The sequence below is a fragment of the Harpia harpyja genome, chromosome 7 (assembly GCF_026419915.1).
Source record: "Harpia harpyja isolate bHarHar1 chromosome 7, bHarHar1 primary haplotype, whole genome shotgun sequence".
NCBI classification, from domain to species: domain Eukaryota; kingdom Metazoa; phylum Chordata; class Aves; order Accipitriformes; family Accipitridae; genus Harpia; species Harpia harpyja.
Genome location: NC_068946.1, coordinates 24,716,688 through 24,730,102, shown reverse-complemented (window position 1 = coordinate 24,730,102; position 13,415 = coordinate 24,716,688). Strand labels below are relative to the sequence as shown.

Genomic DNA, 13,415 nt, shown 5'->3' with positions numbered 1-13,415 from the left:
CAAATACTGCGATATGCAAAAGAAACAAACTGTGAAATGTAGATGGCGGCATACATTTTAGAGTAAAATCACTGCAGACCCAATCTGAATTTGCAATTTTTCATTTATATTAAGATACGCATCCAAATGTCATGTTGATTTTCAGAGATAATAGGGGGGAATAGTTCTAACATTGTAGCAAATACCATTCGTAATGTATTTTCAGTTCCTGGTACTGTTGAAAAATCAGTGCACTTCTCGAAGTTGCTAGAGAAGACCCAAATGTTTACTGAAAGTTGAAACTTGAAAGGTACTTCCTTGGCAACCTGTTTCTTACTTACATAAGCTGCTTAAATACAGTATCAGGATTGGGTGTTAATGGCAGTGATTTATTGTGGGTTTTTTAAAGGAGGAATGAAACATTTTTAAGTGTACAATGACTTTTATATCCATTAGTTAGCATTTAAAAAATAACTTATCTGTATACAGCTACAGTATAGCAATGTAGGCTTGCCACAGGGACCTTCTTGCACCTTATACACAGGCACATGTTTGGTAACCCAAATAATTGGACATGTTTTGTTTTTTTTTTTTTTTTTTGTAGTGATTGTTCACCAAAAGCAACAAGTAAAACTTACTAAACTAAAATTGCGATATTTTCAGGAACTTCAGTGCTATGTTAGAAGAAATTCAGGTACACTTACGTGGAGAATACTTAATAAATCTGAAATAATTGTATACCTAGTGCTTTTCTTGCTTGTGTGATTGAGATCGATATAGTTGTTTGCAGCAATGTTTTGGTAATGATTATTACTGGAAGTCTTTGTCATTCACTTTGCTGTTAGATTTTCGAAGAGAGAATGTGCTGCCTCACTCTACCTCCAGATCCAGACTTACTTTATTGCTCCAGTCTCCCCCTGTGAAATTCCTTATCAGCCCAGAGTTCTTTACAGTGCTGCATTCTAACCCTGTGAGTATAGCATCTACAGCTGAAAGACTTTCATAAATACATGCTTATAAGTATAGTTGTCGTGTACAGAGATACTGCTCAGTGTTTGATGCAAAGATATTGGTAGTACATAGGGAGGCTGGATAAATGCACACACTCATCATCATTACTTGCAATTGGTGGGCATCAGAGTCGTCCTAGTTGGCATTATAGCTTCTACAGTTTTTATTCTTTAACTCAGTTCTTCATCTTTCTTATGATACAAAACTCATTTGTTTATCGAAGCAATAGCTTTCTTACTGTGCTTTGCAGAGGGCGAGAGACAATTCTGAGTACAAAAATGGTGCTTATTTTTTAAGATAACTTTGCAGCTTATGGGATGATTTGTTTCTCCCAGATTGCCTGGTTTATATCAAAATATATTAGAGGTCGCACTGAAGAAAAAAGCATCTTAATATATATTTTCCTTTTCTGTTTTGCCTGTTCTTCAGTGCTGCTTCTTATATAGTTTTTTTTTTTCCAGTGTTTCTTTTCCCTTATGTAATGGGATGTATAGTGTAAACAGAAGTAATGGAATGAATAATTTATTGTCTGCAAGTACACCTGTTAATAATTCAGTGTTTTTTCAATTACTGGTCAGTGTTAGTTTGATTTTGAGAGATATATATATGCTTGTCTGTATCTGAATAATTCTGCTTAGTTTGCATAGCTTTATCTTGAATATATGAAATAGGACAGAGGTAGATAAGACCTCTGGCCAGGGAGTAGAGGTGTAGGGGCATAGAGTGATTTAGGTAGCAGTACAGTGCAATAGGAGGGCCTATGTCTTGGCTTCTGTTTATTGCTAATCCTGAGAGAATGACCTGGTTTCTGGTTTGCTGGGTTTTTTTGGAGGGAAGGGTGTTAACTGTTTATTTTAGCCCTTTTATTTAAATTTTTCCCTATTTTTCGGTGCTCTCCTTTTACTTTCTTATTTCAATTTTATTACATAAATTACACATGGACATGCAATGATAGGGTATTTTTGAAAAATCAATAGGCGGAAACAATATTTATGTAGATTTGTGACAAATTCTACAAGATTATGTATCTCTGTCCTGCAGAAAACTTTACCAGCTTTATTGCTGTATTCTATGGCTGCATTTGACTCATTATTCCAGAAACTGGAAAATATCTATGAAATCTTTACTTTTAAAGCAATTTTAATGTTATAGAATTCTTCACAGTTCCAGGGACAAGTGTGGTAAATGGAATCTGTAGTATACTTCACACTGCTGAAGTGAGTCGATTATGAAATTTTGTATATCTCAAGCAAAGTAAGAAACATCAAACACTTATCCCAAAACCTCAGAAAGAGGACCCTTTTTTTCATACCATTGTGGCCTAGTTGGAGATAATTTTTAAGGTTTTATAGATGATTAGATGATTTATTTATAGTGTAAATGTTAACTTTTGTAGTAAGAAGAAATTTTATTTTTTAAAAATATTTCCTTTTGTTATTTATTTCTCAGAGTGCCTACCGCATGTTTACAAATAACACGTGTTTGAAGCACATGATCACCAAAGTCCGGCGGGACACCCACCATTTTGAACGTTACCAGCATAATCGTGATTTGGTGGGCTTCCTCAACATGTTTGCTAACAAACAGCTGGAGCTGCCGAGAGGTTGGGAAATGAAACATGACCATCAGGGCAAGGTAATTAATGCACATGTGGCTCTGTTGAGTGCTTGATAGTGGATGTTGCGATGTCAGGACTCGGTTGCTCTTAATGAGCATAAGTGCACGTAGTTCTCCAGATGTAAAAGGTGCGCATCCTTTTCTCCTGCTTTTGCCAAAAGAAGATTGGAATTTCTCATCTGTGCTGAGAAAGGATTATATGAAAGGAGAAGGAGACTGATAAGTGGGTATTAATCATTACAAGGGAAATAGCTAAAAAATCTGTAGCCTTTTTACAATGAAAGAAGTTGCTTAGATTCCCTTGGATGTTTAAAACTTCTTTTGGAAAGAATTATCTACTCTGTAAATATAAGTTGTTCAGTGAAGTTCTTTGGAGTTTTGAATGTGTACTCATAAGATAATTTAGATGTAAAGTTACTTTATTATTACTGAATTTTATTTAGTTATTGTTGAACCATTTGTATTAGTTTTTTCTTGTTTAACTGTCGAGCTTTTCCTCAGGGCTTCCCCCCCCCCGCCTTCTTCAACCTCAAAGTCTTGAATGGGATTCATTAGTGTGCATTATTTGCACTTTTTTTCTTTAATAGCTAACCGTTTTCTAGGTGAGTCCTCTACCCAAATGCTAAGTGGGTCCGGTGTTCATCAGTTTCTGAGATAAAATGGGTGCACTTAAGACTGGGATAGCTCGGGGGATGATCACTCTATTGGTTATGTATTGGTTAACAGGAAAGAAATTGTGTGTCATAGGTTTCATTAATAGGGATCTTGAATGGTTGCAAGTCTTACTGCTTTTCAAAACAGGTATCACTTTTCAATTTCTAACAAAATATTTTAAAATCAAAGAACAGACATTTTTATAGTAGTAACATAATTTTAATGTAACTTTATACTAGTGTATCTTCACTATCTAGAATATGATTTTCTTTGTAGAAGATAGGAGGGTTAAAAACAGGCTATGATTAGCATGTGAGGAAGTGATAAGGCTATCAGTTCATGTGAGAAGTCCTAATTAGGACTCTAGGCATATTAAGCTTCTCAGTTCTTACGTTTATCCGTCTTGGTACAGTTAGCTGTGAGTGTCCATATAAATAATGATCTTGATGCTTGAAAAGATTACAGCTACAACTGAAGGGTAGAAAAAGTGCTTGAGGGTTGTTTTCTTCTTGGGTTTAACAACTCTGGAAAGCACTGTGTTTTTTCATTAGAAAAACAATTAGGAATGTGCAATTATACTAACCTAGTTCTTTGCGTCTCTCACTCTTTTTCCTGTTTTAAGTCATTGTTTTTCTGTTCAGTTCTTCAGAGGCCAGTTTTCTCCTGAAGAATACAGCAATTTTCAATTGACTTTAATAGGCACTCCATAGAGAGAACTAGACCTTTGGATTTCTGGTGTAGTATTTGGTAACAGTGATGCTTCCACAACATTAGTCAACAAGAGGAAGCACTGAATAAATACCCACTGGGATTTCTTCACTTTGAATTAGGCTCAGTATTGTTCATTTTCATTATGTTGAATTGCCTTTGTCACAAGTAGCACTTGTGGCCAGTAGAAAAGCCTATTCAGCACTCAAGAGAGATGATGGCCAGTACATGGTGAGACCAGTGCTTGATGAGACCAAACTGAAACTGGACCTGCCTTTATTAAAGCATAAAGCTAAAGAGAAGCAAGTAGAAATTAGCCATGCCACAATATATAATTATATTTTCTTTCGCTGGCTACTCTTCCCTGCTGAGATGGGAAGAGTATGTATTTTTCCAAGTATATCATAGTAAGAATCTTGGTGCTCTTACTCACAAGGCGTGGTGATCGTTCTGACCCTTATACAGTGCTGAGCAGTAGAGTTTTTACTCCCCAATGCCAGTGCAGTCCTGGTTGCTTGTCCGCTTTGCAGGCTGTCCTCCAAGGTCAGCTGGGGACTGCCTACCTCTGAACTCCCTTCAAAGCTGCACAGCAAAGCCCAGTTGCCCACTCCTCTTTGACTCCTCCATGTATCCCCTACAGAAGATAAAATCCATTTGGCATGCAGTTCTCCCTGAAAGGTAACTAGGATGTTTTTTCTCATTGGCATTACAGATGAATCTTCATCGGCCACTGACCACAGGGAGGCAGAAGACCATTGAAAAAGGTGGTAGCAGGATGCATCATATAAGCTAGATAGGTCCCTGAACTGAATTGTGTCTGATAACTTTGAAATTTTGCATTGCTGCATACACATGCATACACACATATATTATACAGATAAGCACCCCAGTGCATTTGTGCAATATGTGTAAACACATGTTCATATTTTAAAGCCAGATGCAAATGTATATACTTTTTAATTAGATCTCTGCAAGATGTACAAATACATAATAAATTATTGTAGGACATTTTTGGTTTTTCTTTCCACAATGAAAGAATCCGTTGTAATTGATTACTAATGTCTTCAATACGAAGAAAAGGTATTTTAGCAAGCTTCATAGACTTTAATTGGAAAGATAACTTGGGCAACTACCCATGTTTAATGGGCTAAATGTAGTTTTGGCACTACCCATCTTATGTCAGTCTCTTCAAGCATCATAGATTTATGGATTATAGCTAGACAGGAGTTATGAGAGGAATTTTTTTGAAAGGCAACTGTGAGCCACACTGTATTTTGAGCTGTGCGCCAATGTCCAGATTAGCCCAAGGCCTTGAAGCTCCAATGATTATCTTCACTGATGCTTCAAAGTAGTAATTTATGCTTTATTTTAAAGTAGGCTGCTACTAGCTGGCTTGCAAGCATTCATATTTCGTAAGACATGATTGTCTTTAACTTAGTGTTTAAACTGAGTTGTTTACTTAAATGTAATGCTAAAGAACACTACATGCAATGTTAGATTGCATTAACTCAAAGAACTGTGTAGCACAACTCTGGGTAGTACTTTCTCCTATATTGAATCAGTACCTTTTTTTTCTAAGTGATTTTACAGTATAATGTTGACTTAATGAAATCAACCTTTGTTTTGATGAAAGTGCTTCCCATCTTATAAATACACATAGACTAGATATAATAGTAGATAGAGGGACATTAAAAAAACCCTATACCAACCACATGCTAGTAAGTGAAATAAACCTATCAATCAGGAGCAAAATTTTCAGAAAGCCTGGATATGTTCCAACAGCCTCTTCCAGTCATTTTCCAGGCCCAAACCTGAAATTTCACAGTGGCTTTCATTCTGCTTTCCCACTGGTTTCATATTCTCTAATCTGTATACTTGCACTGCAGTTGGCATCATTATTTGTCATGGTGAACAAGTCCTGCATCAGGCTCAAACATTGCAATTAAAACTGCATTTTTGAATACACTTTATGGTTTTTGAATTGTGGAACAGTCAGTTTCACTTGCATATCTGTAACTATGTCAGATGATCAAAACAGAGTTCTTCCTTACTGTTGAGGTAATGTGATTTCCTTGCTTGTAGGTACAGGCTACAGGTACAGGCAATCGCGGTTAGTGCTGTAGGAGGCTTGCTGCCCTCTTCTGGAGCGTTTCTTAGGTTTTGCAACTTTGGTGTCCCTCCATATGCTTCTCCTTCCTTGGGAAATAGAAGTATGAGCGTTTTCTCCCACCACAATCCATAATGGTATTTAGTTGCTGTATAGCCTGACACACTGGTTTGTCTACCTACCTTCGCAGCAGTCAGAAGAATTGCATTTTCCCTGGTCTGGCTATACCAAGCAGTCTGAAACAATGATTTCATGAATACTATAAGCTGGTGTCACTGCCAAAAGAGCCAGTTCTGCTCTCCTCTCGTCCCTGGTGGGCTGACCGAGGTTAGAGGAAAGGGACAAAGAGAGAATAATTTTAGCCTGGACCAGCTCCCCAGCTGGGTTCACTGTGTGGCTACACAAACACTTGTGCCAGCACAAGGCAGGAAGGGTGCGCAAGGGATGAAACAAGTGGTCAGGATGGGGGAAGATGAGAATATTTCTTTCGCTGACACTGCAGGACTGAATTGTTTATGAAACTGTGGTCAAAGTACCTCCCTGGTATCCAAACACAGAAATGGCTCCCGCAGTCCCCGACCACCTCTTTGCTGGTCCAGATTCTTTGATTCCTCAAACCAGATGTCACTTTCCTGTAACTCTCCTGCTCAAAACCAGGATCTTTTTTTGCCACTTCCACGTGTTTCCAGCGTTGTGATTGAAAAAAAGCGAAGTGTGTTGAAATAGAACAGTGCTGGTTTCCAAGTGCAACACCAACACTGGAAAAAGTTTAAATTTCATGGCTTGGAAAAAGTTTAAATTTCACGGCTTAGAAACCTTTTTGGTTCAAATTGGACAGATTTGTAGGAGGTTTGCATTTTCCAGGATACATGCTCCTGTGACCTTGCTTTCAGCAAATGGCTGACTGGCCAGTATGTGGTAGTTCTCAACGGTTGCCTGGTTTAAATGTTTTTGTTGCCATCATCTTTGTGCTCCTGACTGACCTTTCTTTTTAGTTTTGTTTGTTGGGGGGTTTTTTTGTTTGTTTGGTTTTTTTTAAAGGTTAGCAAACTTAGAATAATTGTATCAGGAGGATGATAAAAATGCCTGTTGGCCTGTAATCATAGTTCATCACAGGACGCAATCATACACTTGACATACGTACACCCAATTGTGTTCATAATTGTATGGTAAATAGTTCACAAAAGGGAATGGTTTTGCCATTTAATGACATCTTTTCAGATGCTTATAAGGAAATGAAAGGGAGAATACACCAGGATTACTTTTATTAAAGATTTAAGTCTTCTCTTCTTGACAATCATAACAAAGCTTCCTATTTCTGATGCTTGTCAGATGAGAATTTCAAAGGGCTTTATAGACACGAATGAGGTAAGGCATTAAAGAATTCATCCCTTCAGTGAGATGGAAAACTGTTATCCCTCTTCTGCTGAAGGGAAATGCAAGCTACAGAAATGTGAAGAAGATTTTCCAAAGCCTCACATCAGCAAACGAAACCTAGATCCTGAACAGACATTAACCTCAGACATGCTAAAAAAAAAAAAAAAGTATCGGCTATAGATTCTTTCTTCTTTCTCCTTCTCTAGGCTTTCTTTGTTGACCACAATTCCCGCACTACAACGTTCATTGACCCCCGGCTTCCCTTGCAGAGTAGCCGGCCCACTAGTGCGTTAGTCCATCGGCAGCACTTAACTAGACAACGCAGCCACAGCGCTGGTGAGGTAAGTTGGATCTGCCCCTTCTCTTTGGGAACCACCGGGTTTTTAAGATCATCCTCTTTCATCCTCTGTTCAGAATTCCATGTTGTGAGGAGCATGATTCTTCTGTAAGCATACGGTACTCATCCGTAAAGATCTATGATTTTATTTGCTAGCCATTGTTGCTTTTGAAATGTATGATTTCAGAGGAAAAATATCAGACATGAGTTTCTCTTACTTTTAATTTGCAGTAACCCCATTTAACGACAGGAGAGCATCTGATTACAGATTACCAGTATCTATATCTTGTCTTTCGCTGTCAAAATATGTGTATTGTTGTCTAGCATGGTGTCTGCCAAGTATGTTGATATACTCTGCAAATAAGAGGGGGGAAAAAAGTGCATGTGTTGTATATACATCTAGATGTGGAACTTTCTGAGTAAGTATAAAAAAAATCTTACCGCATGTAGGCTTATCAGACTGTTATATGCATTTGCATATGTATTTCATCTCTACTTTCTAAACAAATACATGGAAAACACTATTTTGTTCATACGTCTCTGTGGACCGTTTTCACAGTCGGTCTCCATACAGTTGTTGTAACTTCTTTTTACTTGTGAGCAAGTGTATGTACAATGATTTAGACTTCAGTTGTACTTTATTTAACCTCCATACTGTTATCTGTAAGTTGTCTTCTCAGGGGAGGGCTATTCCATGCCAGCAATTAAAGGTAATACAATTTAGAATGGTGAGAGAAATGCTCTGATGTAGCCTTTTTATAGCTCAGTCTTGCGGCAGATGAAGTTCTGCCAGAGGTCTGTTTCAGAGCAAGTATGAATCTTCTCTGCCACTTCTTTAGCAGGACTTCCGCTGAGCTGCAGCAAGTGAGTGCCATACCACTGGCTGTGTATCTTGTCATATCCTGTCTGAACATGGTTTAGTCACCCATGATACTTTCCACCCCCAATGTAAGGTATATTTTACAAATAGTTTTAAATAGCATTTTCCGTCAATTTGGTGATGTGATGTAGGCAATGATGTCTTACAGCAGGCAAGGAAGCTAGAAGTGTCTTCATATAGCTATTTAGGTCTTCGATAGGGTGAAGCAAGTATTTCTGTTGTGATTGATTTATAACAGAGCAGAAATAATTTTTTTTCTTAACTTTACGAAATACACACTGAAATTATCTTTAAGCAGCGTTCAGAAGCTCTGCACTTAAAACAGAGAGATTCGTGTCAACCATGCTGCTGAAGTTGTCAATACTGCAAAATAAGTGTAGTTTTTCATACAGGAAGTCATCATATATATTGCATATAAACAGGGCTGATTACCTCTCAAAATTTCCCACTCCTTCTAGATACATGAAATTCCTTAAACCATGTTTCTACATGTAACTGTAGAAGTATTTCCTTGATATTGTTACAATTGTAACTTGAAGTATAATTCCAGATAGGAATTTCAAACATAGCAATTCAATACAGTATTCCTGTTCTGGGATTAATGATGTAATGATGTTCATTTGTATGCATATGTATGAATCTGAACACAACTTTTTTCTTCTGCGCTTATGACTTAAGTATTGCATATTTGCAGCTATTTTTCCTATTTTTAAACAATTGCATTTAAACCATTGCAAGGAACTGTACATTATTGCAAAAGGTGAATACTTAATGAAAAAAATTCTCAAAATACTTTCTTTGGATTTGTCTTGCCATGAACTTTATTGTTTTGAAGCCACTGACCCCGTTTTTACAGGGAGATGCTCTAAAGCAAACATTAACCAGTGTAAGGAATGCCTTTTTAGCTAAAGCTGAACTGCAGCATGAAACTGGAGCTGATAATAATGGCATTCCTTTTCCAGCACAGTGCCTACAGGAAATAATTTTTCACTTTTCTGAGAGAGTATTATCAGAGAGCACAAAGATCTTGGGATCATGGGACTTTTGCTTCTTCGTGATTTCAGAGACTGGGTTTATAAACAACCTTTATAGCTCTCTGATCTTTTGCAGTTAAGGTGTTTTGGAGATCTTTGAAGCTTGGAAGTGTAGTTCAAATGCTAACCATTACATGTAGGCAGAGGAACTGAGAAGTAAACATAAAGGTTCAGCAGGATGAAAAAGAGGTTGAACAAAATGTTTTATATAGATAAAATACTGATACTGTAGAAATGACTGAAGCCTCAGCACACAGACGACTGCAGAAGTTGCCCTGACATCACAGATGCTACCAGGAACAATTTTACATTGTGGTTCTACCCTAAAAAATGTTCATATGCAACATTTTTTAATAGGTGAACACAAAAAAATCAGAACAGTTTTACTGGATGATTGTAGGAAACATTTTTACCAGTTTTGGACTCATTTGCCTTGCCTGAATGTGAACTTGCTTCTTTACCCTCCTGCTTCAGCCACAAAATTGTTTCCAGTTCAAATTTAATGAAACTCCATTCAGGTACAGAGGTAATAGAGGTGCTAAGGAAGGAGCAGAATTTGAGTTTCAGAACCTTTGATATGGATAAAGATGTCTATGAAGTACAAAAGACCCTCCGAAGGAATCCCAGTTTGAATTTTTTAGTCCCTTTTCAGAATGGGACTATTATTTTTAAATAGCCATAAACTTTCAATCAGTTTTGATTCTTGGTATTAATAGGCACAGTATACTAAATAATGTTTTACTAATAACTGTCATACAACACAGCTGATTCCTGCTGCAGTGGTTACTGGGTATAGTGATCAAGCAAAGCATTTACTTACATGCTTAGTTTTAAGTCGTATGAGTTCTCACGCTTATGTACCCGAATGTATATGCTGGCATAGAGAAAGTCATTGTGTGACTTGCACATTTTCAGGTTGGAGAGGATTCCCGTCATTCAGGACCACCAGTTTTGCCAAGACCATCTAGCACATTTAATACAGTCAGCAGAGCTCAGTACCAGGATGTGGTTCCAGTGGGTATGTCAGCATACAGCCTCTTTTCAGAGAAGTTCTCTGTGACTGAGTGTGTCATGTTAGTGTGCACTGCTGGTTTTTTCATTTGGTTGGGGTGGGTGAAAGTTATCATTTGTTCTGTCCATCAACATTTCCCAATTGTTCAGTTGCAACCTGAAGGAATAGTACTGAAAAGTCTGTCTGTGCAGAACCAAATAACCGATGTAAAACTTCTACCATCCTAGCTCACTTACTCTATGTGGTGACAGGAAGAGTTGAAGGCAGTGAACCAAGTTGTGTTCTAATTGGACTCCATGTATTCCAAGTGATTTTTGTACAACTTCTGAGGATCTATTTTGGCAGCATTCCAGAAAGTGTTAATCAGCTTGGAATTAGTCATTAGCTTAATTTCTGTTCTCAGTTACATACACAGAAAGTTAGTGACTTCTGTGCCACCAAGAACAGAATTTAGCTTATTGAATCTAACAGCTGTCACACTGTGCTAAATCAAGATAAATTAATCCGATTGACTGTAACTGGCTCTTTGTACTGTGGCATGTTTACTTGAAAATCTCTGCTAATTTAAATCCTTTCCCTTGCCGTGGACATGGTGTGCATACGCTGCAGGCTCAGCAATTAGTGAGGATTTGGTATGGGTGTTTCCAATGCATGTTTAATGTTTGAGAATGGATTTCAGTGCAGTGAAAACCAAGGTCCCTGCAATTTTATTCTAGCAACGAATATTCTAGTTTGACCTTAGCTAAGAGTGAGAGTGATAAAATATAATAGAAATTGCTAACAGAATTTGAGCTGTTAACAGTGGGAAGGACGTGTCGCAATGAGATTTGGTTCATAATCAAGAAGCGTGTTGCCTAAATGATAGTAGAATCGGTAGCCTTACATGAAGAAGTATTAACACAATATTGCTAAACTTAAAACTGTGAACATAAAGTCTGCTGTCATTATTGTTCAAAACTCAGAAGGAATGCGGTCCTGTCTTTTAGTATCTGCTTGTTTCAGCATATTTTTGTTGATGTTTTCAGCTTACAACGACAAGATTGTTGCATTTTTGCGGCAGCCCAATATCTTTGAAATTCTACAAGAGCGTCAACCAGATCTTACCAGGAATCATTCACTCAGGTAATAAAATTAGTGAAGTTTGCTATTCCCATTTCAATACAAAATGCTAATTAGAATTAGTTACTTTCATTAAAATTATTAAAATTAGCAGTGGAATGTAACAGATTGTAGACTTTTGGCCTATTCAAACATATTCATACAGCTGTGGGAAATAGTTCTTCATTGTATTTCTATGTAACTGCCTGAAATAAGGTTTAGGAGAACAGAGGTAATGTGTTATTACCAAATAAAGGTACCTACAAGGAAATATTTGGAACAACTGGCATAAGAGATTTGCTCATGTCTTCAAAATGTGCCAAGACAGCTGCATGGCATGGCAAGTGTGCCCATTCATTTGAGTATGTGTACAGCTGGGAGCATGAGGCAGAATGGCATTTGATTATGTCTTTATCTTCTCAATGCACATTTACCAAAAGGCTGTCCTGACCTAATTACCTTGGAGATAATCTTATATCAATCAGAATTTTTAGTTTCTCCAAAATTTACAAAATGGGTGTCTACAGGTTTTTGCATAGTCCAGTGAGATCTGATGACGGATGATCTTTGATTGTTACATGGTTGTTATAACTCCCTCGTATGCTTAGACTAGGAAGGATAAAAAGTGAAATTCAGAGAGTGACAAGATCCCTCTTTAAGTGTATCCCACACAAAGATGCTTTAATTCATGTACTTGGGCGTAAAAGATGGAATAACTAACAGCTCAGATATTAGTGACTAGGACTCAAATGACTGTATTCTTCCTTGGACACTAAATTTAAAAAATCCTGGTTTGATGGTTGCGGTCTGTCCTGTGCAAAGAGCTGCCAGTGCAGTGCTCTGTGTTCCAGATACCTATCCACACTGGCTAGCATAGCAGCCAGCACTGTTTTTCATTTTTTTCCATTCTCACAGTGTTACTTATTGATCCCTTTTTCTCCATGTCCTGCAAGTTCCAGAAATTCAACAAGCTGCCCTGTTTCACAGTTTCCCAAAGCATTGTGTTCTAACAAGTTTTGTGATGAGGCTTCTGTGTTAATGATTTGTTTTACCCCCTACATAAATCCCAGCTGACAAACCTGAAATGATGTACTAGCAGAATACACGTTCTCTAGAAAATACAGAGAAAAGGAGGAAAATAAAAATCTACAGTTCTCAGCCTGTCAAAACAGTTCCTGTATTGCATCCGTATTGCTACAGGCAAGTTTGTCTCACCAGGCTTGGTTTGAAATGTGAGCAAACTAATCTGTTGGGAAATAGTATACAAACAATTTCTGATTATTAGTAGTTTTGTTATTCCTTTTTCCTTTCCCCAGGGTGCTTGGCTTTCTTTACTCTGATAGCAATCAGAGTGTCATTTTCTTCATGCATTTTGTGGTTTTTTGATAGAGTTCAGACTGTTCAAAAGGCTTGTTGGTATTATCAGATTCTGCTTCCTGTAGAACCTTGCTTCCCGATTACAGAATCATAATTTGCCACAAGCTGAGCTCTTCTCAAGAAAAGATGGTTTTCAGATTGAAAATGGAAGATCAAAGGATAAAAGATACTGGTTTCTGTAACTCCTCATTTACTTGAGACTATATATCCTTCTGTATGCTTAT

At 37.5% G+C, this 13,415-nt stretch overlaps 1 protein-coding gene across 1 annotated transcript in view; it reads left to right on the top strand.

Annotated features, from left to right (window-relative positions):
- Positions 1-13,415, top strand: part of HECW2 (HECT, C2 and WW domain containing E3 ubiquitin protein ligase 2) — a 173,187-nt gene that overhangs the window by 127,287 nt on the left and 32,485 nt on the right. The window contains exons 13-17 of the mRNA XM_052792284.1: positions 825-949; positions 2,440-2,625; positions 7,660-7,794; positions 10,620-10,722; positions 11,742-11,838. Of these exons, the coding sequence (XP_052648244.1) occupies positions 825-949; positions 2,440-2,625; positions 7,660-7,794; positions 10,620-10,722; positions 11,742-11,838 (646 nt within the window). The remainder of the gene's footprint in view (positions 1-824; positions 950-2,439; positions 2,626-7,659; positions 7,795-10,619; positions 10,723-11,741; positions 11,839-13,415) is intronic.